The 22,981-nt window shown below is 36.8% G+C and overlaps 2 protein-coding genes across 2 annotated transcripts; both read right to left on the bottom strand.

Moving 5' to 3' along the window:
* Positions 1 to 302: 302 nt before the first annotated feature.
* LOC309867785 (olfactory receptor 4F3/4F16/4F29-like) lies at positions 303 to 19,249 on the bottom strand (the record flags this gene model as incomplete). The annotated part of the gene is made up of 2 exons (XM_082736859.1): positions 19,155 to 19,249; positions 303 to 1,307 (listed from the first exon to the last, which is right to left on the bottom strand). The coding sequence occupies exon 2, from the start codon at positions 1,272 to 1,274 to the stop codon at positions 303 to 305; it is 972 nt and encodes a 323-aa protein (XP_082592985.1). The 5' UTR covers positions 1,275 to 1,307; positions 19,155 to 19,249.
* Positions 19,250 to 21,510: 2,261 nt separating this feature from the next.
* LOC309867805 (olfactory receptor 4F3/4F16/4F29-like) lies at positions 21,511 to 22,452 on the bottom strand (the record flags this gene model as incomplete). Its single annotated transcript, XM_082736875.1, has 1 exon — positions 21,511 to 22,452. Exon 1 carries the CDS (start codon positions 22,447 to 22,449, stop codon positions 21,511 to 21,513), a length of 939 nt encoding a protein of 312 aa, XP_082593001.1. The 5' UTR covers positions 22,450 to 22,452.
* Between the last annotated feature and the right edge of the window lie 529 nt (positions 22,453 to 22,981).

Below are 22,981 nucleotides of genomic sequence, written 5' to 3'. Positions count from 1 at the left end.
ACTACCAAAGAGAAGAGTACCCAACATTTTGTTGGATAATTTAATTGAAAATGTACCCAGTATGTGAGATTTCATATTCTTCTATAATAAATAAGAAAGATACTTCATTTAAAGGCTGAATTCATTCTTTTTCAATACTTCCAGGATCCACAGGGTAAGGGTCCTTATGAAAAACTGACCAGATCAGAACAGAGTCCTTGTTCTAACTCTGTTCTGCAAAAATTCAGTGGATATTAAAACTATTAAATAAAATGAAAAAAATTATGAAAAGTTTAATTAAAGAGATTAATTTCCAAGAATAGTCAAGACGAATCTGAATGTCTTTGATTGGTCATGAAAAAACTCTTCCTGAAACTTAGAACCTTACCAAATAGTCTCCTCATTGCCATTTTCATCTCCTTATTTCTGAATGTATAGATAATAGGATTCATAAAAGGAGTGATAAGGGCATCAAAGATGGCTAAAAATTTATCTATGGGTAATGTAGGGAATGGCCACACGTAGACAATAATACAAGGACCAAAGAAAAAGACCACCACAGTGATGTGAGCAGAGAGAGTGGAGAGGGCCTTAGATGAACCACCTGAAGAGTGTTTGCGAACTGTGACCAGGATGAAAATGTAAGACACAATCAAGATGAAGAAAGTGCCCATGGAGATGAAACCACTGTTGGCCGTGACCAGAAATTCCAGTCTATATGTGTCTATACATGCAAGTTTGATAAACCGAGGAAAATCACAATAAAAACTGTCCATTTTGTTGGGACCACAAAAGGGCAAGTTTACAACAAAAGCCAGTTGGGCCACAGAATGGATGAGTCCAATGGTCCAAGCAACAGCCAAAAGAGAAATGCACATTTTTAGGCTCATAATGGTCAGGTAGTGGAGGGGCTTACAGATAGCAATGTATCGGTCATAGGCCATTACTATAAGCAACACCATCTCCGTACCCCCAACTGTGTGAATAAAGAACATCTGAGTAATGCACCCTGTCAAGGAGATGACTTTATGTTTTCTGAAAAGATCATAAATCATCTTTGGGCTTGCAATGCTGGAAACTCCTGTATCGATGATGGAAAGATTAGCCAGCAAAAAGTACATGGGGGAATGTAAGTGATGGTCTGAGATGATCGTGAGCACAATGAGAAGGTTTCCTAGCATACTTGCTATGTAAAATAGAGTAAAAAACAAAAAAAGAAGAATCTGAATCTCCCAAGAACTGCTGAGTCCCAGCAACAAAAATTCAGACACCACAGAGTGATTTCCTCCGTCCATCAACTTCTTGTGCTAGGCCAATCCTGAAGATACCTGCAGAGCATAAGAGGGAGAAATACATGATTTTTACATTAAAAGGGAAGCCTGGCAATAAGGGTTACACAGATGTCAAAAACAAAAGATCGCTTAGCCATTGTACACAGTTACATAGAGTTTACATAGTATAAAAATCACAGAGAGCCAGCACCAAAACTTTTTCCATGCCTAGATCTTTGTTATCATTTAATCATATGCCTCAAATTTAGTTTGGTCTTTAGTGTATAATAAAATAGGGAAAATGTAGACAAATTCACCTATGAATTTAAGGAACTACATCAGGAGATAGACATACTTCCTAATTTGTACACTGAAATATGCCACAGAATGGAAATGTGCAGAAAGGCACATAGAACTCTCTAGAGAGGTGTCTAATTTATTCTTTTAAATGGCTACCCAATATTCAGTGTGGATGGACCATAATTTATTTACCAATTTCTCTATTAATAAGCATTTAACTTATTTCTAATTTATTGGCCCCTACAGGTAGTGCTATAAATAACTATCCATATATATACATCTTTGTGTATTAATGCTTTCCTTTCTGTGTCACAGATTCCCAGAAGTTATTTTTTAATAGTAGTGTTGTCCAAAAGCTTTCCAAAAAAGCTGGAATAACACATATTTCTATAAGAATAAATGTCAATACTTTCTTTAATTGTTGCCAGAATAGTGGGTGTAAAGTGATAGCTCGCTGTTATTCTGGTTTTCATTTCCCTCACAACCAATAAATTTGAACATTATTGCAGTTTGAATCTGCACTTCTGTCAAGTACCTATTTATGCCTTTTCCTATTTCCTACAGATTTTTACAGATTTGTAAATGCTCTTTTTATATTACAGATATTAAACATTTGCCATTTGTTTTATCTTTTCTGTCATTTTCTGTCATTTGTTTTCTCTTTTCTCTTTATCAATTCTCTATTAATTTTGTTTCATTATACCCAAGTTTTTATTAAATGATTAAATACAGCTATTACTTTTTTAACGTACTGCTTTTAAGATCTCCTTTGCTCCTGAATCATACATGTACACCCTTGGATTTTCTTTCAATGCTTTGTTTTGTTTTCTATTTAAGAGCGTGCTCTATTATTTTTATACATATTTTAAAATATAAGTTCACTTTTAATTTCTTCCAGTGAATAAAATAGTAATGACACTGCTTTAAATGATCCATTCTTCCCTCTTTCAATATAACTACTATTTTTTGCATTACACTTAATCATCAGATATTTGAGGATCTGTTTCTGAATTCTTTATTTTGATTTCACTGATACATTTGTCTCGTTCTGTAGAAATATCAGGGTAACTGGATGCCTGGGTGGTTCAGTTGGTTAAGCATTTGCCTTTGATTCAGCTCATGATCCCAGGGTTCTGGAATGGAGTCCCACATCAGGCTCCTTGCTCAACGAGGAACCTGCTTCTCTCTCAGCCTGTTGCTCCCCCTGCTTGTGCTCTTTCTCTAACAAATAAATAAATAAAATCTTTAAAAAGGGAAAAAAAAGAAATTCAGGGTAATACTACATCACTATGTCTGATAAGGCACATGCCTCCTTCATTGTCCTTATTTTTCATACTTCCTTGGCTATTCATAAACATATATTGTAGCATATAAATTTTAAATTCATTTTCTCCAATGCCTTCAAAATTCCATTGAACTTCTGATTTGAGTTGCAATAAGTTTGTATATTAACTTTGAATGAAGTAGCACGGTTATGATAGTGTCTTTCCATTCAAGAACATAGCCACCCATTTGTTCATTTTTTTTAAGATTTTATTTATTTGAGAGAGAGAGAGAAAGCATGAGCAGGAGGGGAGGAACAGAGGGAAAAGGAGAAGCAGACTCCCTCTGAGCAGGAAGCCCAACACAGAACTTGACCCCAGGACTCTGGGATCATGACCTGAGCTGAAGGTAGACGCTTAACCGACTGAACCACTGAGGAATCCCCATCCATTTGTTCAAACCTTGTTTCATCTCCTTCAATATGATTTTGCCATTTTCTTTACATATGTTCTATCCTCTCTTTATTAAAATTATTCTTATGTATTTTATAGCTTTTTTCCTTGGCATTATAAATGAAATATCTTTTCTCACTTCCATTTCTAGGTTCTTTTTGCTAGAATGGGAAAAAGTTATTTCTTTTGATATGTGTAGTCACCTAACTACCTTCTGTTATTGGGTGAATAGTTTTTTTTTTTTAAAGATTTTATTTATTTATTTGACAGAGAGAGATCACAAGTAGGCAGAGAGGCAGGCAGAGAGAGAGAGAGGAGGAAGCAGGCTCCCTGCTGAGCAGAGAGCCTGATGCGGGACTCGATCCCAGGACCCCGAGATCATGACCTGAGCCGAAGGCAGCGGCTTAACCCACTGAGCCACCCAGGCGCCCTGGGTGAATAGTTTTTTACTGAAATAGCTTGGGTTCTCTAAATTTATCATAATGTCGCCAGCAGAAAGATACAACTTTTTCATACTTAATTTTTGCTGGTTTGGTTAAAATCATATCCATTTCATCATCCCCTTATTAACATGAAAATCCTACTATACTTTCCATTTTCTTTTTCATGTCTATTGTCCCTTTTCTAGTGATACATTTCTCTATTCTTATTTTATTTTTTTCTTAAAGACTTATTTATGTACTTAGTTGACAGAGAGAGTGACAGAGGGAACACAGGCAGGGGGAGTGGGAGAAGGAGAAGCAGGCTTCCCATTGAGCAAGGAGCCCGATGTGAGACGTGATCCAAGGACCCTGGGATCAAGACCTGAGCTGAAGGCAGACTCCCAATTGACTGAGCCACGCAGGTGCCCCATTTTTCTATTCCTATTTTAAAATAAGATGCCAATGGGGCATCTGGGTGGCTCAGACAGTTAGGCTACCAACTTGATTTCAGCTTGGCTAATGATCTCAGGATTGTGAGATGGAGCCCCATGTCAGATTCCATAGGGGGCATGAAGCCTGCTTGAGACTCTCTCTCTCCCCCTGTCCCTCTGCCCCTCCTTCCCCCCCAACCAAAAATAATAATAATAATAATAATAATAATTTAAAAATAAAAAATAAATAAAATATGATGCCAACTATTTTCCCTACCAATATGTTCTATTTCCTTCCTGCCTTTCTCCACACCAATTAAGATAAGAACTTTAAAATACCTTTCTCCCCAACTTCTTACCTCTTCCCTCCCATTTAAATAAAATTAGTTTCTTTTTGTGTTTCTTGAACTTCTAATTATTTTACATATTATGCCTCCTGAGTCAATCCCCCCTGTTTGGTTTCCCTTCATGATTTCTATCTCATTATCTTTATTGTATATTCTTTAAAGTATCCATTGCCCCTAACCTTCTAGTCTCAAACTATTGCCAGTGAATTCCTTTACATATTAATATTACTTTTTATTGAAATTAGCATCTACGGGGCGCCTGGGTGACTCAGTGGGTTAAAGCCTCTGCCTTCTGCTCAGGTCATGATCCCAGGGTCCTGGGATCGAGCCCCACATTGGGCTCTCTGCTGAGCAGGGAGCCTGCTTCCCCCCCCACCCCCTCCTGCCTCTCTGCCTACTTGTGATCTCTCTCTGTCAAATAAATAAATAAAATCTTTAAAAACAACAAAAAAAGACGGGACGCCTGTGTGGCTCAGTTGGTTAAGCAGCTGCCTTCAGCTCAGGTCATGATCCCAGCGTCCTGGGATCGAGTCCCGCATGGGGCTCCTTGCTTGGCAGGGAGCCTGCTTCTCCCTCTTCCTCTGCCTCCCGCTCTGTCTGCCTGTGCTCGCTCTCCTCTCTCTTCACTCCTCTCTCTCTCTGACAAATGAATAAATAAAAATCTTAAAAAAATAAAAATAAAAAAAATAAAAATAAAAAAACAACAAAAAAAGAAATTAGCATCTGCTTACAACATTCTTGTGCCCAATATCAGACTAATATCACATATACTTAATATATGCTTTATACATATAAATTCTAATATCTGAGATGAAATTTCAGAAATCATCTATACCAATCTCTCTGATTTCAAGATTTACTCAATATATCCAGTCTAATCTTGCACTGTTATTACTCTTCTAAACTCTCAGGGTTATAAATGCCACCTAATACATAGTGTTAGACTCCTTGTTAATTGTTGTTGGAATAATAACTTGACAATAGAAAGTGCCTAAAAATCTGAAGTAAGTAAACATCATGCCATTGGTCATTTGAAGTAAATTGTAACTCTCAGTTACAATATTCTTATGTATTGCTTTATGATAAAGTGATTAAAGAAAAGCCAACTTGAGAGTTTTATTTTTTTAATTTGATTTTTTTAAGGCTCCAAACTATGAATTAATCTCATCCCAAATATTTTCTGTCACAGTGAATGTTGATCTTGAAGACAAGTGAAATTTTCTCTACAAGATAACAAAGAACTGGAATTTAAAATAAATATCCAATCCTGTTAATCTTTCTATATATACAGATTTAGGTACTAGGTAGTTTATTTAAATTGGTTCATTCATTTTCTTCCTATATTTCTTGTTCTGGAGAGACAGATCTAAAATATTGGTTAAAAGTGAACAATCACAAAATAAAATATAATAAAATAAAATAAATAAAGTGAACAATCACAGACCATACTACTGGGTTTAAACTTGCCTTCACCACTTGCCTTACCAGTAACCCTTGAGAGAGGATTTCAACTCCCTCCATGTTGACCTCAGTCTGTACTTTTTTCACCCCCCAACCCCCCACCCCCCACACAGCTGTGCTTTCTAATTGATTAAATTATTCTTTCTAGCTTATCTCTGAATTTAGACAACAGACCCTGCAGGCAAAGCAACCCCTGATGGGAACCAAATTCACCCCCTTCAAGCAACAGGGACTACCCTGATACCAGCATGACCTTGCATGAATGACCTTAGGAGGATGATCCACTGGATCTTTACTGACCACCTGCGGGTACCCGCTGACCTTTGTCCCACATTTTCCTTACATAAACCTAGAAGCTTTTTCAGCACTTTTGAGACAGGCTTTGGGACGCTAGTCTGCTGTCTCCCCAGTGCGGGCCTTACTGAACAAATTTCTTTCTTGTTTCAGCAAGCTCTCATCCCTCTGCCTTTGGATTTTGTCAGTGGTGAGTGGCCAAACATAGTCTGAATAGGACACCCAGAGTCAAGTCCTCTTGCACCCCTATGCCCCACTTACACCCTGACCTCAGATAACTTACTTAATCTTATTGTGTCTAAGTTTACTCATCTGTTAAATTGAAGTAATAATAGTCTGGCCTCAAAAATCGCCATGAATAAAGAGCTTAGTAAAGATCTTAGAACACATAGCAAGAATTCAATAACTGCTAGCTGTAATGATTTATTATAACATCCTTAGTTCACTAAATTCTCCCGGTAGTCCTTTTTTTTTTTTTTTTTTAAAGATTCTATATATTTATTTGACACAGAGAGAGAGAGAGATCACAAGTAGGCAGAGAGGTAGAGAGAGAGGAGGAAGCAGGCTCCTGACTGAGCAGAGAGCCCGATGCGGGGTTTGATTCCAGGACTCTGGGATCATGACCTGAGCTGAAAGCAGAGGCTTTAACCCACTGAGCCACCCAGGCACCCCTCTCCTGGTAGTCTTAATTATCACTTGTCTCCCTCATTTTTTTGTCCTCTGTTCATTAGATACATTGTTTAAGATCTTGCCTTAGTCTCCTCCTAACCAGCTTCTTCTATATTCCAATTATACCCTCCCCAAAAGCTTGACCACTGTGGGAAAGGCAGCATATATGAAAGGTCTTAATACTTTCAGTACAAATGCTAGCTGAATCCAAATAGGTGTATCACTCATTCCCTGATTCTATCCTAAACAGTATAGTCATATTTCCCATAGTCTACTAAACACTGTCACCTAAATGTTTATCTATCAGTCTTGTGCTTGTGGAATTTCACATGACTACCATAAAGTTAATAATCATCTCTCTCCTCCCCATGCAGCTTTTCTTTCAGATCTAGTATAACATTACAAGCATCTTATCCACTCAGCTCTTCTCAAATCCTCTACTTGTTTTCACTAATCCTTACCAAAACCCTACTATACAGGACAACATGTCTCTCCCTTTCTAACCTGAATATGGCCAACAGATTACTCTTTCTAAGCACTTTGGTTATGTACCTAGCACCACCAAAATATGTTCAGTGGTTTTCATTGCCTCTGAAAGTACAAAATCCTAATTTAGAAGGTACTGCTATAATTTGTCTCCATACCATCTTTCTAGAATGCTTCTATTTGCAAGAAATATTTATTCCTCCTTAATACTATGTGATCTATTGCCTATAGAGGACTTCCTCTTTAACTCCCTGCATTCTGACAGCTGTCCCCTGGACTTTTAAACCGGTCTCATTGTTGTGGGGCTACTGAGGGAATGGTCAAGAAATAATTCTTGAGACATCGTCTGTACAAAAATGTGCTTTTATTATAGCGCAGGGATAGGACCCATGGGGCAGAAAGTGCTGCACTGGGATCGTGAGGAGTAACTGATTATATACTTTTTAGGTAGTGAGGGTTAGGAATAACATAGTCTTTAAGGAATTTGTGTATGCTGAAAGCAAGGTCCCCAAGACCTTGGAAGGTCAGCTATTATCCAGTTAAGGTTATTCTTTATTGTTTTAGTAAAGCATTATTCATGAGACTGTTTAGATATGTGTTAGTGGGCCACATGTTGAAAGATGATTGTTATCATATCCTGGAGGTTTGCAGTTATCAGACTGAAATTACACTAACCAAAGGAAAGCTGTATTGGTCAAACATTAAAGAGAATCCTTGAAGGAGTTGTAGGAGTGTTATACCCTGTATGTCTCAGGGACTTATCAGTGGGCTACAAGTTGTAAGGAGACTTCATTTTAGGTACAATTCTCTTGCTTTTGTTCCCCTTATCATCATGAAGATCACTAAATACCTTGGAGTAGCTACATCTTCATCCTTAAAATCTCTCTGCATCACTTCATACTGTTCACCATTTCCTAGTTGTGCATTTTCATTATGTTGTACACCTGAAACTAATATACTGTTACATGTCAATTATACTTCGATTTTTAAAAAGACAAAAAAAGTGGCGCCTGTGTGGATCAGTCGTTAAGGCTCTGCCTTTGGCTCAAGTCATGATCCCAGTGTCCTAGTATCTAGCCCTGCATCGGACTCCCTGCTCAGTGGAAAGCCTGCTTCTCCTCTCCACTCCCCCTGTTTGTGTTCTCTCTCCTGCTGTCTCTCTCTGTGTCAAATAAATAAATGAAATCTTTAAAAAAAAAAAAAAAGAAAGAAAGAAAAAAGAGGAATATTTAGACAAAGAACAGAGAAGAACTGAAAGTAGTAGATAAAGAACAGTGTGAACATTATTGGAGGCTTGAATTGTCACTCCATGGGGAAAAATGGGTTAATTTTTTTTTTTCTACCTGGTTTACAGTGGATGAGAAAAATCAAAAGTTATTCCTGGTACAGGGGCCAGAGATATTTCTGTTCATTGAACTTACAGAAAGATTCATAAAGGAAAAGGAAATGATCCAAGAGCATAGGTAGTAGAATCTATGATACTAATATAATATTATTTTAAAAGAGTCTCTTCCAGATAGCTAAGTAGATCATCTTATTTAATTTTCCTCTTTCTGAGCATTCTTTTGTGGGCACAATTGGGGGGGGGGGAAGACTTCTAACTAGAGTCATTAACATATAAAAGGACTTAAATGTCAAAGCTTAGAGGCCAAGGGCAGAATGTGTCTAAACACAGTGCATAACTTAACTTTAAATATATGCAAATGTGTAAATTCTAAAACCCACTTTGGGCATCCTTTTTTTTTGGGGGGGGGGGTATTTATTTTTGGGCATCCTTTTGAGTGTTTCCTAAATGATTTTCTTTACTCTTCTCCAAACCCTCAGATAAAATGTTCTTAAGATGATTATTTAGGAGCAATTACTTTTGTTGGATCCTCAGTATAGATGGAAACTCTTATTAACCACCAGATATTGATCTTTTATACACGTGGAAAATGTCAAATGAGCTATCAGCTAAATCTGCTGATCAATGAGTCAGCTATATCATTTTTTAAACTCTTATACCTCTTCTTAATCTTATCATATCCAGAATAAATACTTAAAATCTTTTTTTGAGTATAGTTGACACCAGTGTTACATTAGTTTCACAAATACTTTTTGTTATTAGTGGTGTCTTTTTTTTCCCCTTAACTCCTTTAACATATTAGTAGTTCTCTGATCCTATTCACTGTCCATACATCATTTCCATTTCCTTATTGTTCTAATGAATCTTGGTTGTAAAACATTAGCAAGAGTCTAATCATAAATATAATACAATTATTTCCTAAATGTTATAAGTCAGACTTCTCTTAATTCTGATCTCATGTTGGCTTCAGAAAACACTAATGTTATATATTCTATAAGTATTATATATAATAGCTATACTATATCCTCTAGAAATAAATATACTGTATGTGAGAATATCATTAGTCCTCACGACTAACCAATGAGTTATAAATTCATCTGAATTAAGAATGTTTCTATCTTCTCACATAATTACAACTAAGACAATTTCTTCAAGTTCTGCCCTACCATGAACACTGCTATCTTTACCTTATTTCATTAATCATTTCCTACAGGATATGAATACCAAAATTTACAACATTATTTTGCTTTTTTCTAAAAGCTTACAGCCTCTAAAAACTTTCACATCTTTTATAGTACAATACCCAGGGAAGAGTAGAAAGAGAATATGATCTACATTTTAGAGATTAGAAAACAAGAACTCAAAGAGATTAAACAGATCACCTAATTTTGCACAACTAACAAATTCAAGCCCAATTCTTGCAACTGTTGTAAAGATGCAAGTGAATAAAAGATGTGAAGAAAATGCTAAAATTTTAACAGTTGCTATTTTCCCATGAAGGGGCTGTCAGTGATTTTTTCCCTTCTTTATACTTCTATAAATTTTCTATCTTACACATCTATTTCTCTTTTTAAAAAATATATTAATTTTAAAAATAAGTTGAGGGTGCCTGGGTGGCTAGGTCAATTAAGAATCTCCCTTTGGGGCGCCTGGGTGGCTCAGTGGGTTAGGCCGCTGCCTTCGGCTCGGGTCATGATCTCAGGGTCCTGGGATCGAGCCCCACGTCGGGCTCTCTGCTCAGCAAGAAGCCTGCTTCCTCCTCTCTCTCTCTGTCTGCCTCTCTGCCTACTTATAATATCTGCCTGTCGAATAAATAAATAAATCTTTAAAAAAAAAAAAAAAAAAAAAGAATCTCCCTTCGGCTTAGTTCATGGTCTCAGGGTCCTGGAATTGAGCCCCAGAATAGCTCCCTGCTTGGCAGGGAGTCTGTTTCTCGCTCTTCCTCTGCTGTTTCTCCCATTTGTGCACTCTCTCTTTTTCTCAAATAAATAAGTAAAATCTTTATTTTAGAAAAAAAAAAAAAGTTGATTCCAGAGTCCAGAATCATCACACTGCTCTGTAAGTCACTGACAACCTACAGTCAAAAATAACTTCAAGGACATGGGGAAGTAGCTTCTACTACCAAGGTGCTTGATGGAAGTTCCTAGAAGGTAAAGTAGGTCTTTAGTGCCTACCTCCTCATCTCCTGCTCCTCTACCATGTACTGTCATACTGCTTTCTACATTTGCTCAATCATCTACTACCCTCATGTTGTCTCCGGCTGTCCAAGACCTTCACTATGTCATTCTTATCCAGATCTAGTCTCTTCTAAGTTCCCAGCCCCCGGTGTTATCCTTTCCAGGTCCTTTTCAATTAAACCTTTCACATGTTAAGCCATATCCACATAAAGTGTGTTAAAAAGAAATCAATAGTTACCTGAATTTATATAAATTTAATTCTCATAAAATTTTCATTTTAGTTCTATATGTTCCTAATTGTACCATTCTTCCTAACTATTCCACACTACTCCAACTCTTCCACTCTCAATCTGCACTCCTTGCATATCAGAAAGAGACATCAACAGCTTGGCACTCAATTTCTAAAATGTTGACTATACCTAATGTTATATCCTTATAGTGAAATTTTCACACGAGTATTGTAGTTTACAGCATTCCATTGTCTGTTTCATCTATGTTGCATCAAAAAAACAACACAGAAGAATCTTTTCTGAGCCCTAGAAATGGCTCACACTCAATGCTGAAAATGTCATTAATCCTATTTGCAAAGAAAGGCAGTGGGAACCAGACTCTCTCTTACCTGAGTTAGACCAAAGAATCTATTCTTCTCAAATAGTAGATCAATTTCCTCCAAATTTTGTGACAAGATAGAGAGCTTCCATTATGTAAAAACTATAATTTCTAAAAGAGAAAATTAAGAATTAGTTCAATGGATACTGAGAACCAAATGACAGAAATTGGGAGTATCTAAAACACAGAAACGGAAAATACAACTTAGGAATTAATCTACCACAAAAAAAAAAAAGAAAGAAAAACCTAAAAGAAAATACAGAATAGGGGCGCCTGGGTGACTCAGTGGGTTAAGCCTCTGCCTTCAGCTCAGGTCATGAGCTTAGAGTCCTGGGATCAAGCCCCACAACGGGCTCTCTGCTCAGCAGGGAGACTCCTTACCCCCCCCCCTCTGCCTACTTGTGATCTCTCTCTCTGTCAAATTAATAAACAAAGAAAGAAAGAAAGAAAGAAAGAAAGAAAGAAAGAAAGAAAGAAAGAAAGAAAGAAAATACAGAATAGGGGAATAGAAAAGAATAAGAAATAGAAAAGATGAAATATACTGTTTTCTCTTCCTGGAACATCCTCTTCTAGTCAAAATCCCGCCCTTGATTCATGATCCAGCTTATTGTACTCCAAATACCTTTAGCAATACCTTCGCTAGTACCCTTGGCAAAAGCCATAGTCCATTCATCTTGATACTCCTCCCCATGCCTTGCCCAGAATATATATATCACAAATATGTGGACTAGCAATTTAACTGCGTATTAGATTAAAAGAGGAAATAATTACTGAGCAATCATTGGAGAGAGACCCAAGAGTAGATTGGATTAATGTTCAGTCTGCTAAACTGTAAAACATTTGTTTTGCATACATTTTACATGATAATTCTTGAAATAGGAGCATTTTTCTAGGTTCAGGGGAGGATAATTTCACATTCTGATTGGGACTGTAACCTTTTCCAAAACAAAGAGCTTACTATTGTTTTCCTCAAGTAAAAAGGATTCTAATTAGCAACCTTGAATACTGGTGACCAAATGATGTTGTGAGTCTTGGGAATAGCCAGTTTTTCCTTGATTAGATTTTTCTGGAATTATTCCTTGGATTCCACACTGATTTTGCTCCTGGGGAATTAAAAAGGCCAAAAAGGACCAAAAAAAGAAAAGTACCTTCTGGCTATTGGATTTAATGGTGTTTTAGATGGATGTACAGAAATATTTTTTCTTTAAAATGAATCAGTAGAGGGTGGCCTGGATGGCTCAGTTGTTAAGCACCTTCCTTCGGCTCAGGTCATGATCATGGGGTCCTGGGATTGAGCCCTGCATCGGGCTCCCTGCTGGGTGGGAAGCTGCTTTTCCCTCTCTCATTCCCCCTGCTTGTGTTCCCTCTCTCGCTGTCTCTCTGTCAAATAAATAAATAAAATATTCTTAAAAAAATAAAAAATTAAATAAAATTAGTCAGTAGAGGGGCACCTGGCTGGCTCAGTCAGAAGACTGTGCAACTCTCAATCTCAGGGTCATGAGTTCTACCCCTACACTGGGTCTAGAGATTGCTTACATAAATACATACATACATACATAAGCTTTTTAAAAAATAATAAAATAAAAAATAAAATGAATCAGTAGAAATATCTAAGAAATCCAGCACACTAGAAAGTTTGAGAAGCAGCTAGAAAGGGAAAGAGTATTATTCTACTGTAGTAACTAGAAATTTCCTGGCAAAAACACTCATCAATGCGAACAAGAAGATAACTGCAAATGAAAAACCACAGGACAAAAAGCTACCTCTTACTCTAGCAATTTGGGCTTGCTAGATGCTTTTCAGTCCCACAAAATCCAGAATCCAGGACTTTAGACTACATAAATTTTTCACCAGAGTGCTATCCAAGTTATAAAGTGGTAATTATTAGAGTGTAAAAAGAATTATGTCAGAAAGTTTTAAAATAAATACATTGCCCCACAATGCTATGATGTTGAACAATTATAAATGCTATTAACAATTGAATAAATAATCATGATCTAGATGAAATATATGGAACTCTGTACCGAGCAATTACAAAAACTGACCAAGTACTTGTGGAGCATAAGGAATAACACAGAGGATATTGGAAGATGGAGAGGAGAAGTGAGATGGGGGAAACCATAGGGGGAGACAAACCATGAGAGACTATGGACTCTGAGAAACAAACTGAGGGTTTTGGAGGGGAGGGGTTGGTGTGTTGGGCGAGTCTGGTGGTGGTTATTATGGAGGGCATGTATTGCATGCAGCAGTGGGTGTGGTGCATAAACAATCAATTTTTTGGACCACTGAAAAGAAATAAAATAAAATAAATTTAAAAAAATAAAAACCTGACCAAGTAAGAGGACATAAGTAATTCTTAACATACTTCAAAGAATCAATATCAAGTAGATCTGAATCTCTGATCATAATACTATCAAGTTAAAAGTTTATAGAGAGGAGCACCTGGGTGGTTCGGTCAGTTAAGCATCTGCCTTCAGCTCAGGTCATGATCCCAGGGTCCTGGGATCAAGCCCCCAGTGGAGCTTCCTGCTCAGTGGGGAGCCTGCTTCTTCCTCTGTCTCTGATACTCCCCTGCTTGTGTTCTCCTTCTCTCAAATAAATAAGTAAAAACTATTTTTAAAAAAAGTTTATAGAGAATTTTTTCTTTTTTATTCTCTTTTTAAAAAATATTTTATTTATTTATTTGACAGAGAGAGATCACAAGTAGACAGAGAGGCAGGAAAGAGGGAGGGGGGAAGCAGGCTCCCTGCTCAGCAGAGAGTCCAATGCAGGCCTCTATCCCAGGACCCTGAGACCATGACCTGAGCTGAAGGCAGAGGCTTAACACACTGAGCCACCGAGGCGCCCTAGAGAGTTTTTTTCCTAATTCTCATACATTCTCAAATTTTACAACTTCTAAATAATTTGCATTTCAATGAAAACCTTGTGGAAATTTAAAAATACTTAGAACTAAACTTGTAGTATGAAAGCCTACATGTACTTCAATGGAAATGCACATATGATGAAAAAAAAGAAAACCAAAAATTAAATATCTAACTTTCCAACATGAGAATTTGGAAAATGAATAGAATATATCCAGAGAAATTAGAATAGATAAGAACAGAAATCAAAGATTCTGAATATAAATATAAAATAAAAAAGAAAAGGCCAGAAGTTGGTTTTTTCAAGAGACTTATAATTACAGAATACTTTTCTTAACTTGATCAAACAAGAGAAAATTATATACTTCTATATCTTCTTTGGAAAAATGTCTGTTCAAGTTCTTTGCCCATTTTTTTTTTTCAGAAGCCAATATAACTTTTATTGTCTGTAAATGTTACTTCTTTATTAAATATCATAAAAGAATTTTACATTACATATCATTAGTTATTAAATTCCACCTGTAGCATGTTATATGCATAATGTTACAGAGTATATACTTAAAAGGCATTTGTATAATTGTTATAAACCTCAAGTATTATTTGTCATGTAAATGGTATGCAAATCTTAATATACTGTTTTAAAAGCGTAATTTAACAGTGCCAAAATTTGATAATAGTATGTCTAAGTTAAATTTAAATATGTGAAACAGAAAACTTTGGGCAGAGTTAACCTTCCTTCTTAGAGATTTGGAACTTTTTAAATTGTCAAAGCAATTTATTTTTTTATGCTCATGAAGAAGTGAAAACTCAAAATATCTATGATAGTACCTACTTGTAATTAAATTTTTCCTACATCTCACTGTTTACAACAATGGTTTCTTCTACAAAATCTCCCTAGAAATATATTCTCTTAGGTCTTTGCCCATTTTTTAATCTGGTATTTCGTTTTCTACTCTTGAGTTGTATAAGTCCTTTATATATTTATATAAATATATAAATATATAAATTTATATATTTATATATTTATATAAATTAACCTCTACGAGATACATGGTTTACAAGTGTTTTCTCCTATTCCACAGGCTGTCTTTTGACTCTGTCAATTGTTGCCTTTGCTGTAGAGTAGATTTTTAGTTTGAGGTAGTTCCACTTGTTTATTTTTGCTTTTGTTACCTGTGTGCTGTTGATGTTATATCCAAGAAACCATTGCCAAAACCAATGTCAAGATGTTTTGTCCTAGAAGTTTTATAGTTTCAGGGGGACATTTAAGCTTTTAACCATTGTGAGTTAATTTTTGTGTATGATGTAAGTTAGGGTTCCATTTTTATTATTGTTAACCTTAAAAATAAAGCTGCCATTTTTTTTTACCAGCAAAAAGATGTTTATTCGGGAATAGCAGAGAATTACAATCAGGGACATGCACTCTACAGAAAAGCCTAGGCAAGTCTGGAGAACAAAAAAGAGGAATACTTTTTTTTTCAGAGGGATATAGGGGGAGTTGGGAAGGGGTGCTATAAACAAAAAGCCACCTGAGTGGCTCAATAGTTAAGTGTCTGCCTTTGGCTCCAGCAGAGCACAGGCTCCCTGCTCAGCGGGAAGCCTGCTTCTCCCTCTCCCCTGGCTTCTGTTCCCTCTCTCACTGTTTCCCTCTCTGTCGAGTAAATAAATAAAATCTTTAAAAAATAAATAAATAAACAACAAAATGTCCACTGGAATAAACTGGGAGTTCAAACCATAGTGCTTTCTCATTGGCTAAATTGCAACAGTCCCTTATAGGCTGGGCTGTTGACAGGGCAGGAAGAAACCTTCCTCCCCTCTGCTGGTATAAGGAAGTACTATCCAGTCCAAGGTCCTTCTCTTTCTGTTTGGTTTGCAATTGGCAACAAGAAGTAGGACAGGAGAGCTCCATCTTTTGGCTTTATCACTCCATTTTAGTGAGGTTTCCCTGCATTAATTTCCACATTCTGCATGCAGACATTCAGTTTTCACAACATCATTTGTTAGAAACTATCCTTTCCCCATTGTGTATTCTTGGCAGTCTTGTCAAAGATCAGTTGACCATACACACACATGTGTTTCTGTCTTGGCTCTACAGTCTTTTCCACTGGTCTCTATGCCTGTCTTTATGCCAATACCATACTGTTTTAATTATTGTAGGCTTGTAGTATTTGAAATCTGTAATTTGAAATTAGGAAGTGTGATGCCTCCAATTTCCTTTTTCTTTCTCAAGATCATATAAATGGTCAACAGGGATATGAAAATATGCTCAACATCATTAATTATCAGGGAAATGCAAATCAAAACTATAATGAGATATCACCTCACACCTATTAGGATGGCTATTATCAAAAAAAGAAAAACAGATAGGTATCGATGAGGATGCAGAGAAATTGGAACCCTTTGGCACTATTTGTGAGAATGTAAATTGATGCATTCTTTATGCAAAACAGTGTAACAGTTCAAAAAATTAAGAATAGAATTACCATATCAGTATCTCAAAGAGATATCTGCACTCCCACATTTATTGCAGCATTATTCACAATAACCAAGATATGAAAATTACCCAAGTGTCCACCAACAATGAGTGGGAAAGGAAAATCTGGTATTCATATTCAATGGAACATTATCTCACTTTCGAAAGAAAGGAAATTCTGCCACTTGTGACAAAGTGAATGAAACTGGATGACATTATGCTAAGTGAAATAGCCATTCACAGGACAAATGCTACAGGATTCCACTTATAAGAAGTATCTAATATAGCCAATACCACACAATAGTAAGAATATAATAGTGATTGCCAGGGGCTCAGAAATGGAGTTGTTTTCCACTGGGTATAAAATTTCAGTTCCTACAGATGAATAAGTTCTAGATATCCACTGTACAGCATAGTGCCTATAGTTAACAATATGGTATTGTACACTTCAAAATTTGTTAAAAGTGTCGATGTGTTAAGTGTTTTACCACCAAAAAAAAAAAAATAAAGAGAGAGAGAGAGAAGTAAAGTAAAACTAAGGGACACAAGGAAACTTTGGGAGGTGTTTCATATTATCTATTTAATAAGTGATGGTATCATGGGTGTTTGCATATATCCAAACTCATAAAATTGTACACATTAAATATGTGTAATTCTTTATATATCAATTATACCTCAATAATACGCATTATACACAGAGAGAGAAACAAAGAGAGAGAGAGAGAAAATCAAGTAGGGATATAGCCACATGGTACAGATATCTTCTTTTTTTTTAAGACTTTATTTCTTTGACAGAGAAAGAGAGAGAGAGCATAAGCAGGCAGAGTGGCAGGCAGAGAGAGAGGGAGAAGCAGGCTCCCTGCTCAGGACTGGATCCCAAGACCCTGAGATCATGACCTAAGCCAAAGGCAGACACTTAAACTGAGCCACCCAGGTGCCCAGATATATACTTCTTTAATAAAATTATTTCTGAAAAAAGCAAAAGAAGTATAAACAAAAAAATCCAGAATAGTGATTGTTTCTGGATGGAAAAAAAAAAAAACGTAAAGGGATAGGGGTTGGAAGAGTGGATGCAATGATAGATAAGCTAACAGGTATTTATTTTACTATGGTTTATAACTCAAATATATGTTACATATTTTGTAAATATGTAATATTTCAAAACAAAAGGAAAACCCATTTAGATCAGTAGATAACTTTTTTTTAAGGGTTTTTAAAAATTTATTTATTTGACACACACACAGAGCACAAGCAGGGGGAGCAGCAGGCAAAGGGAGAGGAAGAAGCAGGCTCCCCACCAGGCAGGGAGCCCAATCCGGGGCTTGATTCCAGGACCCTGGGATCATGACCTGAGCCAAAGGCAGACACTTAACCGACTGAGCCACCCAGGCACCCCAGTAGATAACATTTTTTATCTTTCAGGTTTGCAGAGATTCAAATTAATTATATATCCACTATATGCAAAGATGGGAGAAACTCATGCTCTAATTCACTGCTGATGATGGAACTTTAAATCAGCCCAATCATTTTAGAAGGCACTTTTGCCATATTTAATCAAGCCTTACAAATACATTTTGGCATAACACTTTCATTTCTATTTTTATTATAAGGGATTAATCAAAACCATGTGTAAATGAAAATGTACACCAATATCTTTCATAGCAGAGCTGTTGAAAACTAAAAATTGGAAATAAATGTCAACAGTAAAGTATTGACTAAAGCAATATGCAACAGATTACTATATGGTGACCCAGAACAACATGGTAGAAGTAGATTTATCAACATAAAATGACTTGTACCTCATATCATTAAATGGATTGTAGAATAATGTGGTCCTATTTTGTACAATTTTTTCAAATGCATAAAGGAAAATCCTAAAAGAAAGATAACAGAATTGTGACAATTATATTTGAGTGAAATAATTTTCGGTGATTTTTTTTCTTTTCTTCCTTGTGCTTATGTATATGTAACCTGCAAATATACTTTAGATTGCTCAAGTTTGTTATCCTGAATAAGTTTAACATTTGTATATTTACAATGGAATACTATGCAGCCATCAAAAAAATCTTGCCATTTGCGATGATGTGGATGGAAGTAGAGGGTATTATGTTAAGCAAAATAAGTCAGTCAGAGCAGCCCTCAGTTTGTTTCCTGAGACCAAGAGTTTCTTATGGTTTGTCTCCCTCCCCGGTCCCTTTTTTTTTTTTTTTTTTTATTTTTCCAATTATCATATCATCTCTCTGATATGAGGAATTTGAGAGGAAGGCAAGTTGTTCGTGGGGAGAAGGGAGGGAAAAAAGAAACAAAATAGGACTGGGGAGGGGGTGCCTGGGTGGCTCAGTGGTTTAAGGCCTCTGCCTTCGGCTCAGGTCATGAACCCAGGGTCCTGGGATCGAGCCCCACATCAGGCTCTCTGCTCAGCAGGGAGCCTGTTTCCTCCTCTCTCTCTGCCTGCCTCTCTGCCTGTTTGTTATCTCTGTCTGTCAAATAAATAAATAAAATCTTAAAAAAAAAAAAAAATAGGACCGGGGAGGGAGACAAACCATAAGAAACTCTTGGTCTCAGGAAACAAACTGAAGGCTGCTGGAGTGGTAGGGAGAGAGGGTGGCTGGGTGATGGACCTTGGGAAGGGTATGTGCTATGGTGAGTGCTATGAAATGTGTAAGCCTGATGATTCACAGACCTGTACCCCTGAGGCAAATAATACATTATATGTTAATTAAAATAAATTTATTTTAAAAAGCACCATGGATAACCAAAACAAGCTTCTTAGAAATATTGGATAGCTCATAAGAAGGCAATTTGAATATAAAAGAAAGTGTAGAAAGTAAATTGAATTGTGGCATTTTGAAGTCTCTATGTACAAGGAATTTTATCACTTAAAATACTTCAGTCCTGGGATGCTGGAATGGCTCAGGTGGTTAAGCATCTGCTTTTGGCTCAGAGTCCTGGGATTGAGCACCACGTCAGGCTCCCTGATCAGCAAGTAGAGGGCCTGCTTCTTCCTCTCCCTCTGCCTCTCCCCCTACCAACGCATTCTCGCTCTCTCATGCTCCCTCTCTCTCTCTCTCTCAAATAAATAAAGTCTTATAAATAAATAAATAAATAAATAAATAAATAAATAAATAAATAAAATTCTTCAAACCCGTTAGGAAAACTGCATATTCTTGTTCAAGTTCTGATGAATAGACTTAGAAAAGAAAGGAAATAATTTGTAGACAGCATGGAAGAAGGTCATCAAAACTAAGAAGTGGTTTTAATATTTTATTTCATTTTATTGAACAGACACGTAAATAACACTATAGATCAAGAATTGTTTAAGTAATTTACAAATATTAATTTGGTCAATCCTTATAATTTTATGGGGAGGGTACCCTGACCATAAAGAACTATCATTTCAGTTAAGTCAAAAACAAATATCAGAAATTTCATATGGCTCAACTTACCTCTATTTTATAGATGACAGAATTTAGGCGTAAAGAGGTTAAGAAATTTGTGTGTTAGTAAAAGGCAAAGCTAAGTTTTGAAGTCAATCAGTCTGGCTCAAGAGTGTGTACTTGTAACCATGGCACTCTAAAAGGAATGGGTTTACCTAACTCTGAGGTATTGCTGTTAGGGGGAAAAGTAGCACTACCTGTGACAGAATTAATAAACAGGTCATTGTCTTTGCCTGGCCCCCATTTAAATCTCCTGACATTAGGAGAAGGAAGGGAAAAATGAAGGGGGGGAAATCAGAGGAGAAGATGAACCGTGAGAGACTATGGACTCCCAGACTCAAACTGAGGGTTTCAGAGGGGAGGAGTTGTGGGGATACGTGAGCACATATTGCATGGAGCACTGGATGTTATATGCAAACAATGAATCATGGAACGTTACATCAAAACCTAATGATGTATTGTATGGTAACTAACATAATGTAATTTTTAAAATTATTATTTTTTTAAAAACCCAGACAGTACAGGAATACAGCTTTTGAAAGAACTATATTTTGAAAGAATTCATGCGTTAGTTGAAAAGCTTTAGAAGCTATAACCCAGTGATCCAATTTCAGGCTGATGTTGCAATAAAACACACACACACACATACACACATAAAGATAATACAAAATAACTTTAGCTCTTTGCTTTCATTTATCAAAGAGCAATATATATTGAAAGGTAAGAAACAGACAACAATGTCTTTTTAAAATCTTCTTTTTGTCTTTTATCTATATTCTTCACATACTATGGCTACTCCCACACATCTCACTATAGAATCTCAAAAGAAAAAAAAAAACTATCCCTAATAATTGTAAATTTTTAAATATTTCCAAAGCACTTTTCTTCAGATTCTGCATTATAAACCCTGAAAATCAATCTGACAAGGTAGGATTCTCCTCAGAACACAGAGTAGGAAAGCAAATAGCAAGGCCTGTCCAAAATCCTCCTTATCAAGGAGAGGTGAGAAAATGTGGAAACAATTGTATAGTAATACTTCTTATTCCATCACATTACATAAGAAAGAACACCATATCTTCCTTGATTATGGGCAGAAAACTCATTAATAAAGTCCTGGAATTAATAATTAAACTAGTAATTAGAGCATCCATGGTGATATGCTTTGTTGGATTCGTGTCTGCAGCAGGGGCAGGAAATGTTAGAGATGCTTGTCTTCCTTGATATCAAAATCACTTAAAACATCTTCCTGGAGCTCAATACCTGACTGAATATCCTCCTCATTGCCACTTTCATCTCTTTATTCCTGAAAGTGTAAATGGCAGGGTTCAGAAATGGGGTAATAATTACATCGAAAATGGCAAGGAACTTATCCACTGGTACTGTGGGAAATGGCCATGAGTACACAAAAATACATGGACCAAAAAACAAGACCACAACTGTGATGTGAGCTGATAGAGTAGAGAGGGCCTTGGACAAGCCACCTGAAGAACGTTGCCAAACAATGACCAAGATGAAGATATAGGAAATAACCAAAATGAAAAAAGTTCCCAGAGAGATGAAACCACTATTGGCAGTGACCATGAGCTCCAATTTGTACGTGTCTATGCAGGCAAGCCTAATAAATCGAGGAAGATCACAGTAAAAGCTGTCCACTTCATTAGGGCCACAAAATGGCAGGTTTACAACAAATCCAAGTTGGATCAATGAGTGAATGATCCCAATGGTCCAAGCTACCACCAAAAGTAAAACACAAGTTCTGAAGTTCATGATGGTCAGATAATGGAGAGGCCTGCATATAGCAACATAACGGTCAAGGGCCATGGCAATGAGCAGAACCATCTCAGTTCCTCCAATAACATGAATGAAGAACATCTGAGCAACGCAGCCTTGGAAAGAGATTACTTTTCTCTCCTTGAAAAGATCAGAAATCATCTTGGGAGCTGCAATGGAGGAAACCCACATGTCAATAAAGGAGAGGTTGGCCAGCAGTAAGTACATGGGGGAGTGTAGATGGGAGTCAGAGATCACTGTGAGCACAATGAGGAGGTTTCCTAAAATACCTATTACATAAAACACAGAGAAAACTAGAAATAGGACAAGCTGCATCTCCAAAGAATTGGTGAGTCCCACCAACACAATCTCAGACACCACCGAATTATTTCCTCCCCCCATGGTTTCAGTCACTTTGGGCTCCAAATTTGCCTGAAAGAACAGGAAAAAATGAGAAATTGGGATTACTGACCATATCAGTCAAGATTCCATTAGCAAAGCAGAACCACTAGGAGAATACATACTAAGGGATTCATTAGTGATTTGACCTTACACAATCATGGAAGCTAATACAGCAGTCCCTGTAAATCTGTTGTTTTTGCATCTGATGCTGTAGCTTGATGTCCACAGGATGGGCAGCCAGGAAGAGAAGATGAATGTAAAGTGGAGGAAAACAAAAAGAAGCTGGAACCCACAAGCGAAAGCTAAAGGACAGATGAAAATTAGTGTCAGTGCTCATTGTCTCTAACCTCGATAATGCAGATGTACTGCAAAATTTAGAGCCCTCCACCACAGACCTGGACACACAGCTGGCCCACAAGTCAGAGAAGCTCAAGAAGGATCCCAAAGGAGGTGTGGCAGTTGCAATCCTGGCCACTGCCTCATACCAATGAGATAAGCCAGCAGAGAAATGACAACGTGCATGAGCTACAAA

The sequence above is a fragment of the Mustela nivalis genome (assembly GCF_964662115.1).
Source record: "Mustela nivalis genome assembly, chromosome: 6".
Taxonomy (NCBI): Eukaryota; Metazoa; Chordata; class Mammalia; order Carnivora; family Mustelidae; genus Mustela; species Mustela nivalis.
This window is presented reverse-complemented; position numbering and strand designations above follow the sequence as displayed.